Source organism: Phocoena phocoena, chromosome 14 (assembly GCF_963924675.1).
Source record: "Phocoena phocoena chromosome 14, mPhoPho1.1, whole genome shotgun sequence".
Taxonomy (NCBI): Eukaryota; Metazoa; Chordata; class Mammalia; order Artiodactyla; family Phocoenidae; genus Phocoena; species Phocoena phocoena.
Window position 1 is genome coordinate 13483290 of NC_089232.1, and position 21210 is coordinate 13504499.

The window sequence follows — 21210 nt, forward strand, 5'->3', positions numbered from 1 at the left end:
AAATAAAGAAAAAACTGGACAAAAGCTGTGAAACGTCTGTTTTCAAACATTGGATAACTGTCAGTGCAGGATTTTGATCAGTGAGAAGAGGGATGCAAAAGGAGAGAGCCCTAATATGGTCCTCATTTTCTGCCTCGGGAGACTTTCAGGGTCATAGCTGTGGAAGGAGATTCCAAGCAGAGTGTGGTGTTCTCACTGAATTGAGGAGGAAGAGACTAGGGTTCAGGGAGGCTGCAGTGGCTGGAACTTGTGGGGCAGAGTATCAGAACAAGAGCAATATCCAAAGAAAAAGCTGTAAATATCCGCAGAGGGTCCCATTGAGTCTTTAGCTGACTACTAAGCTGTGCATACTTAGAATGAGATTTTAGGAGGCTAGGCAAAGAACAGTTACCGGGGACAGAACAACTACCAGGAGGGGGCTATAAGCTAGACAGTTCCCAGAGTTAACAGAGGATTGAGAGATGGTAGAGTTCTGACCAGACACAGTAAAGAGACTTTGTTGAATATCTGGGGCATTCAGTAGAGACTGCAGAAGGGTCATGCCTTAATATTAAGGTGAAAGTAGCCCTAGCTTAAAGGCTACCATATGCCCACATCAACGAAGCTTAAAAGCAGATCTGTTACTGTATAGCACAGGAACTCTACTCAGTGCTCTGTGGTGACCTAAATGGGAAGGAAATCCAAAAAAGAGGGGATATATATATATATATATATATATATATAGAGAGAGAGAGAGAGAGAGAGAGAGAGAGAGTGAGCTGATTCACTTTGTTGTACAGTAGAAACTAACAACATTGTAAAGCAACTATACTACAATAAAAATTAATTTAAAAAATAAAATAAAAATAAATAAAAATGAAAAGAAGTCTTGAAAGCTGAACTACCAAAATAAAGCTGAACATTCTTTAAAGCTCTTTAAGGCTGAACTACCAAAATTGCAGATACCCCAAAATGAAACATTTAGAGTGTTCAACATCCAATGAAAAGTTATTAGGAAAGTGTGACCCAAAATCAAGAGAAAAATCAGGAAATATAAATAGACCCAGAAAAAAAATAGATGATCAAATGAATAAGCAGACAGGGATTTTAAACAGCTATTATAATATGTTGAGGGATTTAGAGGAAAACATAATGAACATATGTTTCAAAGGAAAACATGAACATAATGAAGAGGTAAATAGAAGATATTGAAAAGAACAAAGTAGAACTCAGATGAAAGATCTAGAATAAAGTGAAGTAAAATGAAAGCTTCACTGAATGGGTTGAACAAGCAGATTATACACTACAGAAAACAAGATCAGTGAAATCAAAGATAGTAATAGAAACTATCCAAACTGCAGTACTGAGAGAAAAAAGTAAAAAAAAAAAAAAAATCAAATGATCCAACATGTAATTTGAGTCTCAGAAGGAAAAGAGTCCAGATAGGATCACATGATATAATAGCTGATGAAAACTGTAAACCCACAGATCCAAGGAACTCCAATTTCAAACGGGATAAACACAAAGAAAACCTTGCCAGGACGTATCATAAGCAAATTACTGAAACGTAACAATAAAGAGATAAAACAGTCTGAGGAAAGGGTAATGATTAAAATTTTATTATCAGAAACAATACGAACCAAAACATCTTTGATACAATAAAAGAAAAATACCCACATTATCCTAGAATTCTGAGTCCAATGAAAACAGCATTCAAAGGTGAAGTAAAGATACTTGTATACAAAAGCCAAGAGAATTTGTTGCTAGTAGGTCTACAGTACAAGAAACGTTAAAGGAAGTTGTAAGCTGAAGGAAAATCATACCAGATACAAATTTGGATTTACCCAGAGGAATGAAGCATGCTGGAAATTATAAGTATGTAAGTAAATATAATGTTTTTCTCTTTTAAGAGTTTCTTTTTAATGATTATTGACTGTTTAAAGTAAAAGTAATAATATGGGGCATAAAACTATGTAGAACTATGACAATGTATGACAATAATAGCACAATTGATTCATGTCATCTTTAGAAACCACATAAATTCAGTTAGTGTCTCACAAACCTTGTTTATTCCTGTTTTGTGCTTTGCTTATTGTATACCTTCTCACATCCATAGCTCATTTATCTGGTTAAATGATCTTCAAGCTCTGTCTTTCTCCTCATGGTTCCTGTTATTTCTCATTCATAGCAATTTATTAGTTAACTAACTAACATGATATCAGAAAAATAATAGTGGGTTTTGGAGTCCTTACACTACCAGATTTAAACCATCACTGCTATCAATTAGCCACCTGTCCCTATTAAAATTCTTTGACTCTCACAGAACTGTACTGACAATTAAATCTGTGAATGTATGTAAAATGTTTAGGACAGTACTTGGCATATAGTAGACATTTTACTACATTTATGGTGCTACCAAAAAAGGAGGGTGGGGGTTACTTTAGACAAAGTATAACTTTGAAATAATGTGATTGCTTTAAATGTTACTTGCATATGAAGGTTTACCACTAAAACACTTTCAAAGTCTTTGATTTGTTTTTTTGTGTGTTTTTGTTCTTTTTAGATTACATAGCTTTATTTAGTCTTTGATTTGAATTTTATTTCTTTATTTTTGTACAGCAGGTTCTTATTAGTGATCTATTTTACACATATTAGTGTATATGTCAATCCCAATCTCCCAATTCATCCCACCACCACCCCACCCCCTGCTTTCCCCCCTTGGTGTCCATACATTTGTTCTCTACATCTGTGTCTCTATTTCTGCCCTGCAAACTGGTTCATCTGTACCATTTTTCTAGATTCCACATATATGTGTTAATATACAATATTTGTTTTTCTCTCTCTTACTTACTTCACTCTATGACAGTCTCTAGGTCCATCCACATCTCTACAAATGACCCAGTTTCATTCCTTGTTATGGCTGAGTAATACTCCATTGTATACATGTACCACATCTTCTTTATCCATTCATCTGTCAATGGACATTTAGGTTGCTTCCATGACCTGGCTATTGTAAATAGGGCTGCAGTGAACATTGGGGTGCATGTGTCTTTTTGAATTACAGTTTTCTGTGTGTATATGCCCAGTAGTGGGATTGTTGGGTCATATGGTAATTCTATTTTTAGCTTTTTAAGGAACCTCCATACTGTTCTCCATAGTGGCTGTATCAATTTACATTCCCACCAACAGTGCAAGAGGGTGCCCTTTTCTCCACACCCTCTCCAGCATTTGTTGTTTGTAGATTTTCTGATGATGCCCATTCTAACCGATGTGAGGTGATACCTCATTGTAGTTTTGATTTGCATTTCTCTAATAATTAGTGATGTTGAGCAGCTTTTCATGTGCCTCTTGGCCATCTGTATGTCTTCTTTGGAGAGATGTCTATTTAGGTCTTCTGCCCATTTTAGAATTGGGTTGTTTGTTTTTCTCATATTGAGCTGCATGAGCTGTTGATATATTTTGGAGATTGATCCTTTGTCTGTTGATTCATTTGCAAATATTTTCTCCCATTCTGAGGGTTGTCTTTTCGTCTTTTTTATGGTTTCCTTTGCTGTGCAAAAGATTTTAAGTTTCATTAGGTCCCACTTGTTTATTTTTGTTTTTATTTCCATTACTCTGGGAGGTGGGTCCAAAAAGACCTTGCTGTGATTTATGTCAAAGAGTGTTCTTCCTTTGTTTTCCGCTAAGCGTTTTATACTGTCTGGTTTTACATTTAGGTCTTTAATCTATTTTGAGTTTATTTTTCTGTGTGGTGTTAGGGAGTGTTCTAATTTCATTCTTTTACATGTAGCTGTCCAATTTTCACAGCCCCACTTATTGAAGAGACTGTCTTTTCTCCATTGTATATCCTTGCCTCCTTTGTCATAGACGAATTGACCATAAGCGTGTGGTTCATTTCTGGGCTGCCTATTCGTTTCCATTGATCTGTGTGTCTGGTTTTGTGACAGTACCATACTATTTTGATTACAGTAGCTTTGTGGAATAGTGTGAAGTCAGGGAGTCTGATTCCTCCAAGTCTGTTTTTTTCCCTCAAGATTGCTTTGGCTATTGGGGGTCTTTTGTGTCTCCATACAAATTTTAAGATTTTTTGTTCAAATTCTGTAAAAAATGCCATTGCTAATTTGATAGGGATTGCATTGAATCTGTAGATTGCTTTGGGTAGTATAGTCATTTTCACAGTGTTGATTCTTCCAATCCAAGAACATGGTATATCTCTCCATCTGTTTGTATCATTTTTAATTTCTTTCATCAGTGTCTTTATAGTTTTCTACATACAGGTGTTTTGTCTCCCTAGGTAGGTTTTTTCCTAGGTATTTTATTCTTTTTGTTGCAGTGGTAAATAGGAGTGTTTCCTTAATTTCTCTTTCTGATCTTTCGTTGCTAGTGTATAGGAAGGCAAGAGATTTCTGTGCATTAATTTTATATCCTGCAACTTTACCAAATTCATTGATTAGCTCTAGTAGTTTTCTGGTGGCATCTTTAGGATGCTCTATGTATAGTGTCATGTCCTCTGCAGGCAGTGACAGTTTTACTTCTTCTTTTTCAATTTGTATTCCTTTTATTTCTTTTTCTTCTCTGATTGCCGTGGCTAGGACTTCCAAAGCTATGTTGAATAATAGTGATGAGAGTGGACATCCTTGTCTTGTTCCTGATTTTAGAGGAAATACTTTTAGTTTTTCACCATTGAGAATGATGTTTGCTGTGGGTTTGTCATATATGGCCTTTATTATGTTGAGGTAGGTTCCCTCTATGCCCACCTTCTGGAGAGTTTTTTTCATAAATGGGGGTTGAATTTTGTCAAAAGCTTTTTCTGCATCTCTTGAGATGACCGTATGGTTTTTATTCTTCAATTTGTTAATATAGTGTATCACATTGATGGATTTGCATATATTGAAGAATCCTTGCATCCCTGGGATAAATCCCACTTGATCATGGTGTATGATCCTTTTAATGTGTTGTTGGATTCTGTTTGCTAGTATTTTGTTGAGGATTTTTGCGTCTATATTCATCAGTGATATTGGTCTGTAATTTCCTCTTTTTGTCGTGTCTTTGTCTGGTTTTGGTATTAGGGTGATGGTGGCCTTGTAGAATGAGTTTGGGAGTGTTTCTTCTTCTGCAGTTTTTTTAGAAGAGCTTGAGAAGGATGGGTGTTAGCTCTTCTCTAAATGTTTGATAGCATTTACCTGGGAAGAAATCTGGTCCTGGAATTTTCTTTGTTGCAAGATTTTATATCACAGTTTCAATTTCATTACTTGTGATTAGTCAGTTTATATTTTCTGTTTCTTCCTGATTCAGTCTTGGAAGGTTATACATTTCTAAGAATTTGTCCATTTCTTCCAGGTTGTCCACTTTATTGGCAAGAGGTGCTTGTAGTAGTCTCTTATGCTTTGTATTTCTGCAGTGTCTGTTGTAACTTCTCCTTTTTCATTTCTAATTTTATTGATTTGAGTCCTCTCCCTCTTTTTCTTGATGAGTGTGGCTAAAGGTTTATCAATTTTGTTTATCTTCTCAAAGAACCAGCTTTTAGTTGTATTGATCTTTGCTATTGTTTTCTTTGTTTGTATTCCATTTATTTCTTCTCTGATCTCGATTTCTTTCCTTCTACTAACTTTGGGGAGTTTTTGTTCTTCTTTCTCTAGTTCCTTTAGGTGTAAGGTTAGATTGTTTATTTGAGATTTTTCTTGTTTCTAGAGGTAGGATTGTATTGCTATAAACTTTTCTCTTAGAACTGCTTTTGCTGCATCGTTTGGATCATCGTGTTTTCGTCATTTGTCTCTAGGTATTTTTTGATTTCCTCTTTGATTTCTTCAGTGATCTCTTGGTTACTTAGTAATGTGTTGCTTAGCCTCCATGTGTTTGTGTTTTTTATGTTTTTTTCCCTGAAATTTATTTCTAATCTCATAGCGTTGTGGTCAGAAAAATGCTTGGTAGGATTTCAGTTTTCTTACATTTACCGAGGCTTGATCTGTGAGCCAAGATGTGATCTATCCTGGACAGTGTTCCGTGTTCAGTTGAAACGAAAGTGTAATCTGCTGTTTTCGGATGGAATGTCCTATAAATATGAATTAAATCAATTTGGTCTGTTGTGTCATTTAAAGCTTTTGTTTCCTTATTCTTCTGTCTGGATGATCTGTCCATTGGTGTAAGTGAGGTGTTAAAGTCCCCCACTATTATTGTGTTACTGTCGATTCCCTCTTATAGCTGTTAGCATTTGCCTTGTGTATTGAGGTGCTCCTGTGTTGGTTGCATATATATTTATGATTGTCATATCTTCTTCTTGGATTGATCCTTTGATCATTATGTAGTGTCCTTCCTTGTCTCTTGTAACATTCTTTATTTTAAATTCTGTTTTATCTGATATGAGTATTGCTATTCCAGCTTTCTTTTGATTTCCATTTGCATGGAATATCTTTTTCCATCACTTTCAGTCTGTATGTTCCCCTAGTTCTGAAGTGGGTCTCTTGTAGACAGCATATATACGGATCTTGTTTTTGTATCCATTCAGCGAGCCTGTGTCTTTTGGATGGAGCATTTAATCCATTCACATTTAAGGTAATTATCGATATGTATATTCCTGTTACCATATTCTTAATTGTTTTGGGTTTGTTTCTGTAGGTCCTTTTCTTCTCTCGTGTTTCCTACTTAGAGAAGTTTCTTTGGCATTTGTTGTAGAGCTGGTTTGGTCGTGCTCAAGCTTTTGATTTCTCCATCAAATCTGAATGAGATCCTTGCTGGGTAGAGTAATCTTGGTTGTAGATTCTTCCCTTTCATTACTTTAAGTATATCATGCCACTCCCTTCTGGCTTGTAGAGTTTCTGCTGAGAAATCAGCTGTTAACCTTATGGGAGTTCCCTTGTATGTTATTTGTCATTTTTCCCTTGTTGCTTTTAATAATTTTTCTTTGTATGTAATTTTTGTCAGTTTGACTACTATGTGTCTTGGTGTGTTTCTCCTTGGGTTTATCCTGCCTGGGATTCTCTGCACTTCCTGGAGTTGGGTGGCTATTTCCTTTCCCATGTTAGGGAAGTTTTCGACTATAATCTCTTCAAATATTTTCTCGGGTGCTTTCTCTCTCTCTTCTCCTTCTGGGACCCCTATAATGCGAATGTTCATGCATTTGATGTTTCACCAGAGGTCTCTTAGGCTGTCTTCACTTCTTTTCATTCTTTTTTCTTTATTCTTTTCTGTGGCAGTGATTTCCACCATTCTGTCTTCCAGTTCATTTATCCATTCTTCTGCCTCAGTTATTCTGCTATTGATTCCTTCTAGTGTATTTTTCATTTCAGTTATTGTATTGTTCACCTCTGTGTGTTTGTTCTTTAATTCTTCTAGTTCTTTGTTAAACGTTTCTTGCATCTTCTCGATCTTCACCTCCATTCTCTTTCTGAGGTCCTGGATCATCTTCACTATCATTATTCTGAATTCTTTTTCTGGGAGGTTGCCTATCTCCACTCATTTAGTCATTTTTCTGGGGTTTTATCTTGTTCCTTCACCTGGTACATAGTCCTCTGCCTTTGCATATTGTCTTTCGTTCTGTGAATGTGGTTTTTCTTCCACAGGCTGCAGGATTGTAGTTCTTCTTGCTTCTGCCGTCTGCCCTCTGGTGGATGAGGCTATCTAAGAGGCTTATGCAAGCTTCCTGATGGGAGGGACTGGTGGTGGGTAGAGCTGGGTGTTGCTCTGGTGGGCAGAGCTCAGTAAAACTTTAATCTGCTTGTCTACTGTTGGGTGGGGCTGAGTTTATGTGGCTTTATGGTTATGTGTGTGATATATGTATGTATGTATGATATACTTCAGTAAAACATTTAAAGAAAAATAATAGTAACTTAAAGCAAAGTATAAATACAAGTAGTTCTTGTCTTCTTATGGAGGACTCAGGGTAGTCCACATTTTTAGCTTTCAGCCGAATGTAACACATTTAGAGCACTCATAATAGGCAATACTGGAGTGAATTTAGAACATTCATTTGCCCCTCTCCTCAAATGCACATAGTTAGCTTGCGTTTTTACCCCCATGACTATAAAGGTAATAATACACACACTGATGCAGAAAAGTATAAATAAGCAAGTTAAAATCACTCTGAAATCCTACCACCCAGAGATAACAGCCACAAGCATTTTGGTGATCATCGTTTCAGATACATTTCTGTCTGTATTTGTACTTACATATAAATACTTGTTTATAAATGAATCATAGTATTCTTGCTGACATTTTATTTATTACATTAAAATATACATAACAGAAGTTGACCATTTAAAAAAATTTTATTGAAGTATAGTTGATTTACAATCTGTTAATTTCTGCTGTACAGCAAAGTGATTCAGTTATGTAGATATTCTTTTTCATATTCCTTTTCATTATGGTTTATCACAGGATATTGAATATAGTTTTCTGTGCTATACAGTAGAACCTTGTTTATCCATTCTATATATAATGGTTTGCATCTGCTAATCCCAAACTCCCAATCCTTCCCTCCCCCCACCCTCCTGGCAACCACAGGTGTGTTCTCTATGTCTGTGAGTCTGTTTCTGTTTCGTAGATATGTTCATTTGTGTCATATTTCACATTCTACATATAAGTGATGTCACATGTTCATAAATTGATCATTTAAACCATTTTGAAAAACACAGTTCATTGACATTAAGTACATTTACATTGCTGTGCAGCCATCACCACTGTCCATCTCCTGAATTTTTCCTTCATCTCATATTGAAACTCTGTAGCCATTAAACAGTAACTCTCCATTTTTCCTTCTCCACATGCCCTGGTAACCACCATTCTGCTTTCTGTCTCTATGTATAATTAGACTGTTCCAGGTACCTCATATAAGTGTAATCACAGAGTATTTGTCCCATTGTGTCTGTCTTATTTTACTTACCATAATGTTTTCATGACTCATTCATGTTATAGCATGTATCAGAATTTCCTTCTTTTTATAAGACTGAATAACGTTCCACTGTATGTAAATATCTCATTTTGTTTATCTGTTCATCTATCATTAGAAATTTGGGTTATTTCTACCTTTTGCTATTGTGAATAATGCTGTTATGAACATGAGTGTACAAATATCTGTTCAAGCCCCTCCTTTTAGTCCTTCTGTGTATATACCCAAAAGTGGAATTGCTAGGTCAAGTGATGATTCTTTATTTAATTTTTGAGGAGCCACCATAGTGTTTGCCACAGCACTGCACCGTTTTACATTCCTAACATCAAGGGCTAAGACATTCAAAAGCAACCACACTTACAGGGGAATATAGGTGGTCACTGTGCATGCCCAGGGAAATACACAGGCTCTGAAAAGGCTAACTTTACACCTCAGGATGATCTCCAGTACAGAGACACCATACAGTAATAAAACAAAACAACCATATCAAACCCTGAGGAAGTGGGAGAATCTGGTTTCCAAAGTTATCATCTTAAAAAGTTTAAATGTCCAGTTTTCAACAGTAACAACAACAAGATCACAAGGCATACAAAGAAACAGGAAAGTATGGCCCATTGAAAGGAAAAGAAATGAATAGAAAATGTCCCTGAAAAAGACCAGGTGACAGATTACTAAATAAAAACTTTAAAACAGTGATCTTAAAAATATGCAGGGCTTCCCTGGTGGCACAGTGGTTGAGAATCTGCCTGCTAATGCAGGGGACACGGGTTTGAGCCCTGGTCTGGGAGGATCCCACATGCCGCGGAGCAACTAGGCCCGTGAGCCACAGCTACTGAGCCTGTGCGTCTGGAGCCTGTGCTCCTCAAGAAGAGAGGCCCAATAGTGAGAGGCCCACGCACCATGATGAAGAGTGGCCCCTGCTTGCCACAACTAGAGAAAGCCCTCACACAGAAACAAAGACCCAACACAGGAAAAATAAATTAATTAATTAATAAACTCCTACCCCCAACATCTTCTTAAAGAAAGATGTGGACAAAGTCAAGAAAATGATATATAAACAAAGTGGAAGTATCAGTAAAGAGATAGAAAACATGAAAAGAAGCCAAAAATAAATTCTGCAGCTGAAAAGTATAACTGAAAATTTAAAAATTGCTAGAGTTATTCAGAAGCTGATTTCAGCAGGGAGAAGAATTAGTGAACTTGAAAATAATACAGTTGAAATGTTCAAGTCTGAGGAACAGAAGGAAAAGAATTTGAAGGAAACAGAGCCTAAGGGACCTGTTGGACAGCATCAATTGGATCAACATACACGTTGTGGGAGTCCCAGAAGGAAAGGAAAGAGAGAAGGGGGAAGAGAGATTATTTGAAGAAATAAAGACAGAAACTTAACAAATTTCCTGAAAAACATGAATATAATCATTCAAGAAAGTCCACACACTGTAACGTAGAATAAACTCAGAGACCCATGCCAAGGCACATTATAATTGAACTATAGAAAGACAAAGAGAGAATGTTTAAAGCAGCAAGAAATGACCTGTCACATACAATCAATCCTGAATAAGATTTTCAGCAGATTTCTCATCAGAAATGTTGAGGGCCAGAAGACAGTGGGTTGATATATTCAAATGCTGAAAGAAGATACCTATACACCGAGAATCCCATACCCAGCAAAACAAAGGAGAAATTTTGACATTCCCACTTAAACAAAAGCTATGGGAGTTTGTTACCACTAGACCTGCCTGGGAAGAAATGCTAAAGGGTGTCTGTACTTCAGGTTGAAATGAAAGGACTGTAGACAGTAACTGGAAACCATATGAAAAAATAAATACCTCCATTAAAGGTAAATACATGGCGGGCTTCCCTGGTGGCGCAGTGGTTGAGAGTCCACCTGCCGATGCAGGGGACACGGGTTCGTGCCCCGGTCTGGGAAGATCCCACATGCCGCGGAGTGGCTGGGCCTGTGAGCCATGGCCACTGAGCCTGCGCGTCCAGAGCCTATGCTCTGCAATGGGAGAGGCCACAAAAGTGAGAGGCCCGTGTACCAAAAAAAAAAAAAAAAAAAAAACAGGTAAATACATGGGCAATTATAAAAGGTAGTATTCTTGTAACTTCATTTTTTGCTTTCACATGATTTAGGAGCCATGTGCATTTTTAAAAAAGTAGGCTATATTTTTGAACACAGTGCAGAAAAATGTGCTTTTGTGACATCAGTAGCTGTATGGGGATGGGGACAGAGCTGTATAGAAGTAAAGTTTTTGCATACTATTAAAGTTAAGCTAATATAAATTCAAATTAGTGTTATAACTTTAGGATATTAAGTGCATTCACCAGGGTAATCACAAAGAAGGTAGATATAAATTATACACTAAAGCAAATGAAAAGGGACTTGAAGTTTCACCATAAGAAAAGAAACAGATAAATACAAAAGAAGACATTAATGCAGGAAATGAAGGATGAAAAAGCTGTAAGACCTACAGAAAAAATTGCAACATGGCAGAATTAAGCCCCTCCTCATCAGTAATTACTTTAAATGTAAATGAATTAAACTCTCCAATTAAAAGGCAGAGTTTGGCAGAATGGGGGCAAAATGACCCTAGTGTACACTAAGATACAAATAGGTTGAAAGTGAAAGGAAGGAAAAAGATATTCCGTGGAAATAGTAACCAAAAGAGTGGAGATTGCTGTGCTGATATAACACAAAATAAACTTTAAATTAGAAAAGATTACAAGAGTCAAAGAAGGACATTATATGTTAATAAAAGTTTTAATACAGTAAGATGTAATCTATGCACCTAATAATAGATGATCAAAATATATGAAGGGAAGTAGATCTACAACAATAGTTGAAGATTTTAATAACCCATTCCCCAAATTGGATATAACCAGACAGAAGATAAATAAAGATAAAAGAGGACTCGAGGGCTTCCCTGGTGGCGCAGTGGTTGAGAGTCCGCCTGCCGATGCAGGGGACACGGGTTCGTGCCCCGGTCTGGGAGGATCCCACGTGCCGCGGAGCGGCTGGGCCCGTGAGCCATGGCCGCTGGGCCTGCGCGTCCGGAGCCTGTCCTCCGCAACGGGAGAGGCCACGACAGTGAGAGGCCCGCGTAACGCATAAAAAAAAAAAAAAAAAAAAAAAAAAAAAAAAGAGGACTCGAACAACACTATAATGAACTAACAGACACATACAGAATACTAATAGACATATACAGAATAGACAGGTGCAGAATACTCAATGCAACAACAACAGAATACACATTCTTAAGTGCACATGGTACATTCTCCAGGATAGACCATGTGTTGGGCCAAAAACCAAGTCTCAATCAGTTTAAAAAAAATAAGAAGGAAAATTAGAAAATACCTAGAGATGAGTGAAAACCACAGCACTATATATCAAAACTTTTGGGATGCAGCAAAAGCTCAGAGGGAAATTATAGCTATAAAGATGCTTTACATTAAAAAAGAAGAAAGATATCAATCAACAACCTAACTTACAGAAAAAGAAGAAAAAACTCAACCTAAAGCTAACAAAAAGAAGGGAATAAGAAAGATTAGATCAGAGAAAAAGAAATAAAGACTAGAAAAGCAGGAGAGAAAAATCAAAGAAACTTAAAGTGAGTTCTTCAAAAGAGCACCAAAACTGATAAACCTTTAGCTAGCTTGATGGTGGTGGGGAGGGAAGAAGGGAGGAGAAGGGAGAGGGAGAGGGAATCAGATTCCTAAGATCAGAAATGACAGTTGGAGCACTACTATGATTCTACAGAAATAAAAAATGTAAGAGAGTACTATGAACAATTGTACGCTAAAAAAATTGGATAATTTAGATGAAATGGACAAATTCATAGAATTATAAAATCTACCAATACTGAAACACCAATAGAAAATCTGAATAGACTTATAACTCTTGAGATTAAATCAGTAATCAAAAATCTCTCCCAACAAAGAAAAGTCCTAGACCTGATGTATTCACTGGTGATATCTACTAAACATCTAAAGAACTAACACCAATCTTTCTCATACTTCTTCAGAAACTTGAAGAAAAGGGAACACTATCTAACTTGTTCTCTAAGGACAGCATTTCCCATAGCAAAGCCAGACAAAGACACTACGGGAAGAGAAAACTACAGACCAATACTCCTTATGAACACTGATGCAAAAGTCCTCAACAAAATACAAGCAAACAGGATTCAAAAGGATTATACACCATGACCAACCGGGATTTATTCCTGGAATGCAAGGATGGTTCACCTATGAAAATCAGTCAATGTAATACACCACATCAACAAAATTAAAAAAAAAAAAACTATTCCAAAAATTTGAATAGGAAGGAATGCTTCCATACTCATTCTATGAGGCCATCATCACCCTGATATCAAAACCAGACAAAGATATCACACACAAAATAGAAAAGTACAGGCCAATATCACTGATGAACATAGATGCAAAAATTCTCAACAAAATATTAGCAAACAAATTGAACAGTACATTTAAAAGGATCATACTCCATGATCAAGTGGCATTTATCCAAGGATGGAAGGATGGTTCACTTTATGCAAATTAGACATTGTGATATACCACATTAATAAACTGAAGAATAAAAATCATACAGTCATCTCAATAGATACAGAAAAAGCTTCTGACAAAATTCAACATCTGTTTATTATAAAACCTCTCAACAAAGTGAGAAAAGAGGGAGCATCACTCAACATGATAAAGGCCATCTATGACAAACCCATAGCCAACATCATACTCAAGGTTGAAAAGCTGAAAACATTTCGTCTAAGATCAGGAACAAGACAAAGATACCCACTCTTGCCCTGTTTATTTAACATAGCATTGGAAGTCCTAGCCATGCAGTCAGACCAGAAAAAGAAATAAAAGGAATCCAAATTAGAAACGAAGAAATAAAACTGTTACTATTTGAAGATGACATGATACTATGTGTAGAAAATCCTGAAGGTGCCACCAAATAACTATTAGAAATAATAAATGAATTCAGTAAAGTTGTAGGATACAAAATTAATACAGAGAAATCTGTTGTGTTTCTTACACTAACAACAAACTGTCAGAAAGAGAAATTAAGAAAACAATTCCATTTACAATTGCATCAGAAAGAATAAAATACCTAGGAGTAAATCTAACCAAGGAGGTAAAAAACTTGTACTCAGAAAACTGTAAGACACTGATGAAATAAACTGAAGATGACAGAAACAAATGGAAAGATATACCATGCTCGTGGATTTGAAGAATTAATGTTATTAAAATAGCCATACTACTCAAAGCCATGTATAGATTCATTTCAGTACGTATCAGAATTCCAGTGGCATTTTTCACTGAACAAATAATTCTAAAATTTATATATGGAAGCACAAAAGACCTCAAATAGGCAATAAAACTGATTTAAAAATGGGCAGAGAACCCGAATAGGCACTTTTCCAAAGAAGACATACAGATGGCCAACAGACACAAGAAAAGATGCTCAGCATCACTAATCATCAGGGAAATGCAAATCAAAGCCAGAGTGAGATACCATCTCACACCTGTGAGAATGGCTACTATTAAAAAGACAACAAACAAGTGTGGATTAAGATGTGGAGGATAGGGAGCCCTTGTGCAGTATTGATGGGAATGTAAATTGTGGCAACAACTACAGAAAACAGCATGGAGGTTCTTCAAAAAATTAGAACTACCATATGATCCAGCAATTTTACTTCTAGGTATTTTTCCAAAGAAAACAAAAACACTAATTTGAAAAGATATATTCACTCCTATGATTATTGCAGCCTTACTCACAGTAGCCAAGATATGGAAGCAACCTAAGTGCCCCTGATAGATGAATGGATAAAGATGTGGTGTGTGTATAGACATATATAAGCTAGAATACTACTTAACCATAAAAAGGACTGAAATCTTGTTGTTTGTGACAACCTGGATGGACCTAGAGGGTAATATGCTAAGTGAAATTAAAACAGAAAGAAAATACCATATGATTTCACTTGTGCTTGGAATCTAAAAAACAAAACAAATGAACAAACGTAGCAAAACAGAAACCGTTATTGATACAGAGAACAAACGGATGGTTGCCAGAGGGGAGGGGCGCAGGTAAATGAGTGAAATGGGTGAGGGGGATTAAAGGTACAGACTTCCAGTTACAAAATAAATGAGTCACAGGGGTGAAATGTACAGAGTGGGGAATATAGTCAATAATAATGTAGTATCATTGTATGATGACAGATGGTAACTAGACTTATTGTGGTGATCATTTTGTAATGTACAGAAATACCAAATCACTATGCTGTACACCAGGAACTATTGTAGTGTTGTAGGTCTATTATAGTTCAAAAAACCACAAACAAACAAGCTCATAGAAAAAGAGATCAGATTTGTGGTCACCAGAGTTGGGGTTTGGGGGGAGTGAGAATTGGATGAAAGTGGTCAAAAGGTACAAACTTGCAGTATAAGATAAATAAGTACTAGGGATGTAATGTATGACAGGATGAATATAATGAACACTGCTGTAGGTCATATATGAAAGCTGTTAAGAGAGTAAATCCTGAGTTCTCATCACAAGGAAGAAATATTTTTTCTGTGTTTTATTTTCTGTCTATATGATGATAGATGTTAACTTACTGTGATCATCATTTCATGATCTCTGTCAGTAAGTCATCATGCTGTGTACCTTAAACTTATACAGTGCTGTATGTCAGTTATATATCAATAAAACTGTAAGGAAAAAAACTTTCTACAAAACTGTCTAAATAAAACCAGTATGCTACTGGCATGAAGACAGTCATAAAGACCAGTGAGATAGAATAGAGAGCCCAGAAATCAACCCTTTATATGGTCAAATATATGTGAGGACCATTCAGTGAGGAAAAGACAGCCTTCTCAACTAATGGTGCTGTGTAAACTGGATTTCCACATGCAAAAGAATGAGTTTGGACCCTTACCTAAAACTGTATATGGAAATTAATTAAAAATGGATCAGAGACCTAAATGTAAAAGCTAAAACTAGAAAACTCCTAGAAGAAAACAGGGCCATAGCTTCACAACATTGGGTTTGGCAGTGATTTCTTGGATATGACCTGAAAGCCACAGGTAACAAAAAAATATAACAGACCACATAGACTTCATGAAAATTAAAAAGTTTGTGAATCAAGAGACACAGTAAAAAGAGAAAACACTAAAAGGGCAACCCATAGATTGGGAGAAAATATTTGCAGAATATACGTAGAACTGACCTCGTAAAACTCAACTTTAAAAAGCCCTCTTCAGGCACTTTCCTGGTGGTCCAGTGGTTAAGATTGCACACTCCCAATAATGGGGGCCCGGGTTCAGTCCCTGGTCAGGGAACTAGATCCCACATGCCGCAACTAAAAGATCCTGCATGCCACAACTAAAAGATGCCACACGCTGCAACTAAAGACCCCACGTGCTGCAACTAAAGATCCTGCACACTACAACGAAGATCCTGTGTGTCACAACTAAGACCTGGCGCATCCAAATAAATATTCAAAAATGGACAAAGGACTTGAATAGACTTTCAAGTCTATAGAATAGTTTTTGAAGAAAACATACCAGTGGTCAGTAAGCACATGAAAAGATGCTCAACATCACTAATCATTAGGGAAATATAAATCAAAATCAGGATGTGCTACCGCCTTATACCCATTAGGATGGCTGCTATCAGTCAAAACGAAACATAAAGTAACAAATGTTGGCAAAGGATGTGGAGAAGTTAGAACCATTGATCACCATTGGCAGGAATGTAAAATGGTGCAGCAGCTGTGGAAAACAGAGCTGTTCCCCAAAAGGTTAAAAATAGAATTACCATGTGATCCAGAAATTCCAGTTTCGAGTATTGCTGTGGGCTGAAGGTTTGTGTCCTTCCCAAATTCATGTGTTGAAGCCCTAATCTCCAATGTGATAGCATTTGGTTGAGGGCGGGGGTGAGGGGGGTGCTTTTAGCAAGTAATTAGTCCATGAAGGTGGAGCCCTCATGAACGAGATTAGTGCTGTTATCAGAAGAGACACAAGACAAATAATATCTGTCCTCCATGTGAGAGGACACAGCAAGAAGGCATCCATCTGCAAACCAGAAAAAGGGGGCTTCCATCAGGAACTGAATTTGCCAGCACCTTGATCTTGGACTTCCCAGCTTCCAGAACTGTTTGAAATAAATTTCTGTTGTTTAAGCCACCTAATCTATGGTATTTTTATTATAGCAGCCTGACTAATCTCACTAATACAGATATTGGTACCAAGAAGCTGTAACAAACACATAAAATGTGGAAGCAGCTTTGGGACTAGGTTAATGGGTAGAGGCTAGAAGAATTTCAAGTTGCGTGCTACCAAAACCCTAGTTCGCCAGGAGTGGACCTTTAAAGATGATTCTGGTGAGGGCTTAAGGGAAAAAAACAGAGCTGGAGAGAAAACCTCCATCTTCTTAGAGAACACATAAATAACCATGTACATAATGTTAGTAGAAGTGTGGATGGTAAAGGCCGTCCTGATGAGATCTCAAAACGGAAATGAGAAACATGTTATTGGACGGTGGCGAAAAGGCAATTCTTGATAAAGTGGCAAAGAACTTGGCTGAAGTGTGTTCAGGGTCTACTGTTTTGTGGAAATTAGAACTTGCAAGCAACGAAATTGTGTGTTTAGCTGAGGAGATTTCTAAGCAAAATATAGGAGGAGTGGCATGGTTCTTCCTGACTACTTATAGTAAGATGCGAGGAGAGAGAAATGAAGAAGGAATTGTTAAGCAAAGTGGAACCAGAACTTATAGATTTGGAATAATCTCTGTTTGTCCATATTGCAAAACTGAGAAAGCTGGTTCAGAAGACACCAAGTGTATGGCTGACCTATGTGACTGACCACTTGATAAGATTAGTATGGGTGTGACCCATGGATTTTATCAGCTACTCCAGAGAGATCACTGCCAGTCTGAACTGATGGGGACGGATCCAGGTCAGAATAAAGGAAGGCTGTCTGACTTCTTAGATTTTACAGGACAAGACAGCAAAACTTAGGCTTTTAACTTGCACTTTTCTTCGGGGAAAGGAAAGAATGTCCCCAAATCTGATTCAGACATCATCAGGGCCACTACCTCAGTTCCTATATATGCTAGGCTGCCTCCAACCAAAGACCCCTTGCCTGGCAGAGCCTCAGCTTGGGTGGGGCCCCCACAGAAAGCTGCAGCATGGTGGTACCCCACCAGCCATCGTGGTGACATTGCCACCCTTGTGGGTCTGAAAGTCAGAATATCAAACCAAAGAGGTTTATTCTTATTTTTCTTGTTTGTTTGCTTGTTTTTTATTGGAGTATAGTTGATTTACAGTGTTGTGTTAGTTTTTGCTGTACAGCAAAGTGAATCAGTTATACATATGCATAAGTACACTCTTTTATAGATTGTTTTCCCATATAGTCCATTACAGAGTATTGAGTAGAGTTACCTGTACTATACAGCAGGTTCTTATTAGTTATCTATTTTATATATAGTAGTGTGTATATGTCCATTCCAATCTCCCAATTTATTCTCCCTCCCCCACCCCACCCCCAAACAAAATAAGTTTGTTTTCTACCTCTGTGGCTCTACTCAGAGGATTATTCTTGAGTCTTAAGAGCTCATGGAGTTTGCCTTGCTAGGTTTTGGACTTGCTTGGGACCTGTCACCCCTTCCTTCTTTCCTGTTTTTTGCTTTTGGAGTAAGAATGATTATTCTATGCCTGTCACAAATTCGTAGCTGGAGAAGAATTTTGCCTCAGGTTGAATCATACTTCAGGTCCCACCCATATCTGATTTAGAGAATATTTAGATGAGACTTTGGACTTAAACATTAAAGTTGATGCTGGAATGAGTTAAGACTTTTGAGGCTGTTGGGTTGGAATGAATGCATTTTGCATATGAGAAGGACATAAATTGGGGGGGGTACGCAGAGGCAGAATGCTATAGACTGAAGGTTTGTGTGCCCCTAAATTTCATACATCGAAACCCTAATCCCAATGTGATGGTATTTGGAGGTGGGGCCTTTGGGAGGTAATTAGGTCATGAGGGTGTAGCCCTTATGAATGGTATTAGTGCCCTTATAAGAGGAGAGACAAGAGGTGAACTCTCTGCCCTGTGAAGATACAGCAAGAAGGCATTCACCTACAAATCAGGAAGTAGGTTTTTACTAGGAACCCTGATCTTGGACTTCCCAGCTTCCAGAACTGTGAGAAATAAATTCATGATTTTTAAGCCATGAAGTCTATGGTAATATAAGTATATACACAAATGATTTGAAAGCAGGGTCTCAAAAAGATACAGTGTACACTCATGTTCATAGCAGCATTATTCACAATAGCTAAAGGTTGTGAAAGCAACCCAAGTGTCTGTCGATAGCTGAATGGATAAACAAAATTTGGTATATATATGCAATGTAATATTTGGCCTTTAAAAAGCAGGGTGTCTGATACATGCTCCAACATGGCTGAACGTTGAAGACTTTATGCTAAGTTAAATAAGCCAGTCACACACACACACACACAAAATACTGTAGGATTCCTCTTACATGAGGTACCTAGAGTAGTCAAATTCATAAAGACAGGAAGTGGAATGGTATTTGCCAGGGGCTGGTGGGAGGAGGGAATAGGGAGTTATTATTTAAAGCCTTTGAGTTTCAGTGTTGAAAACTGTAAAGAGTTCTGGAGACGGATGGTGGTGATGGTTCACAACAATATGAATGTACTTAATACCACTGAACTGTGTACTTAAAAATGGTTAGGATGGTAAATTTGATGTTATGTATATTTTACCACAATTGGAAAAAATCTCTACTAATCATAAAGCACGTAACATAGACATATCTTACCTCTGGTTGATACTGATGTGATACTTTTTGTATGTTCAGGCTTTCCTTTAGTTGTAGGTTTTTATAAATCATTAATAAATGTACTGAGGTTGTACTCCTGTAATTGTGGGAATACTACTTATTGATTATGAGAGCAAGCTCTGGAATTCATTTACAGTATTCTTTTTCTTTTTGGCCACGCCATGCGGCTTGCAGGATCTGAGTTCCCCAACCAGGGATTGAACCCAGGGCCATGGCAGTGAAGGGCTGAGTCCAACCACTGGACCACCAGGGAACTCCCTGCATTTACAGTATTTTTAAAGTTCCTTAGTACCAGTACCAACAGATGTTAGAATAGGCTTGCAAAGTCAGTTTTGAAATTTTGTGTAGTGTATTAGGATTTACTTTTCTGTTTGCTCTTTTTTTTTTTTTTTTTTAAGGGCTTCAAATGCTTGGCTTTTTATTTGTTTATTTATTTATTTATTTATGGCTGTGTTGGGTCTTCATTTCTGTGCAAGGGCTTTCTCTAGTTGTGGCAAGCGGGGGCCACTCTTCATCGCGGTGCGCGGGCCTCTCACTATCACGGCCTCTCTTGTTGTGGAGCACAGGCTCCAGATGCGCAGGCTTGGTAGTTGTGGCTCACGGGCCTAGTTGCTCCGTGGCATGTGGGATCTTCCCAGACCAGGGCTCGAACCCGTGTCCCCTGCATTAGCAGGCAGATTCTCAACCACTGCACCACCAGGGAAGCCCTCTGTTTACTCTTATATTACTTTAATGTTTCCAGAAATAATGAATACCAACCACATTAATTATTTTTATTTAGTTTATATCCTCCTATCTGTTTTCCTGTTTAATAGATACATTTAGATCACAGTAAGAACAGATTTCAGTGCCAATAACTCTCCTGGTTTACCCTTAATTTTTTGATGTTCTGTCTTATGTTCTAAATTTAGATATCCAAAGAGAAGAAGAAAAAGTGAAACGATCTGTGAAAGATGCTGCCAAGAAGGGTCAGAAGGATGTCTGTGTGGTTCTGGCCAAGGAGATGATCAGGTCAAGGAAGGCCGTGAGCAAGCTCTATGCATCCAAAGCACACATGAACTCCGTGCTCATGGGGATGAAGAATCAGCTGGGTAAGACAGCGGTACCTTACAGTCACATCATTAGCTGATGCTCTTGCCGTTATTATGACACTGGTTTCCTTGAATAGGAAGGTCTTTTTTTTTTTTGACATCTTTATTGGAGTATAATTGCTTTACAATGGTGTGTTAGTTTCTGCTTCAGAACAAAATGAATCAGTTATATATATACATATGTTCCCATATCTCTTCCCGCTTGCGTCTCCCTCCCTCCTACCCTCCCTATCCCACCCCTCCAGGCGGTCACAAAGCACCGACCTGTGCTATGCGGCTGCTTCCCATTAGCTGTCTACCTTAACGTTTGTTAGTGTATATATGAGGAAGGACAGTCTTAGCTCTGGTTTTTATTCCTTACATTGTCTTAATTGGAGTGTTATACA

At 37.5% G+C, this 21210-nt stretch overlaps 1 protein-coding gene across 1 annotated transcript in view; it reads left to right on the forward strand.

Annotated features, from left to right (window-relative positions):
• Positions 1 to 21210, forward strand: part of CHMP3 (charged multivesicular body protein 3) — an 82387-nt gene that overhangs the window by 25902 nt on the left and 35275 nt on the right. Inside the window, exon 3 of the mRNA XM_065891061.1 lies at positions 20645 to 20824. Within this exon, the coding sequence (XP_065747133.1) occupies positions 20645 to 20824 (180 nt within the window). The remainder of the gene's footprint in view (positions 1 to 20644; positions 20825 to 21210) is intronic.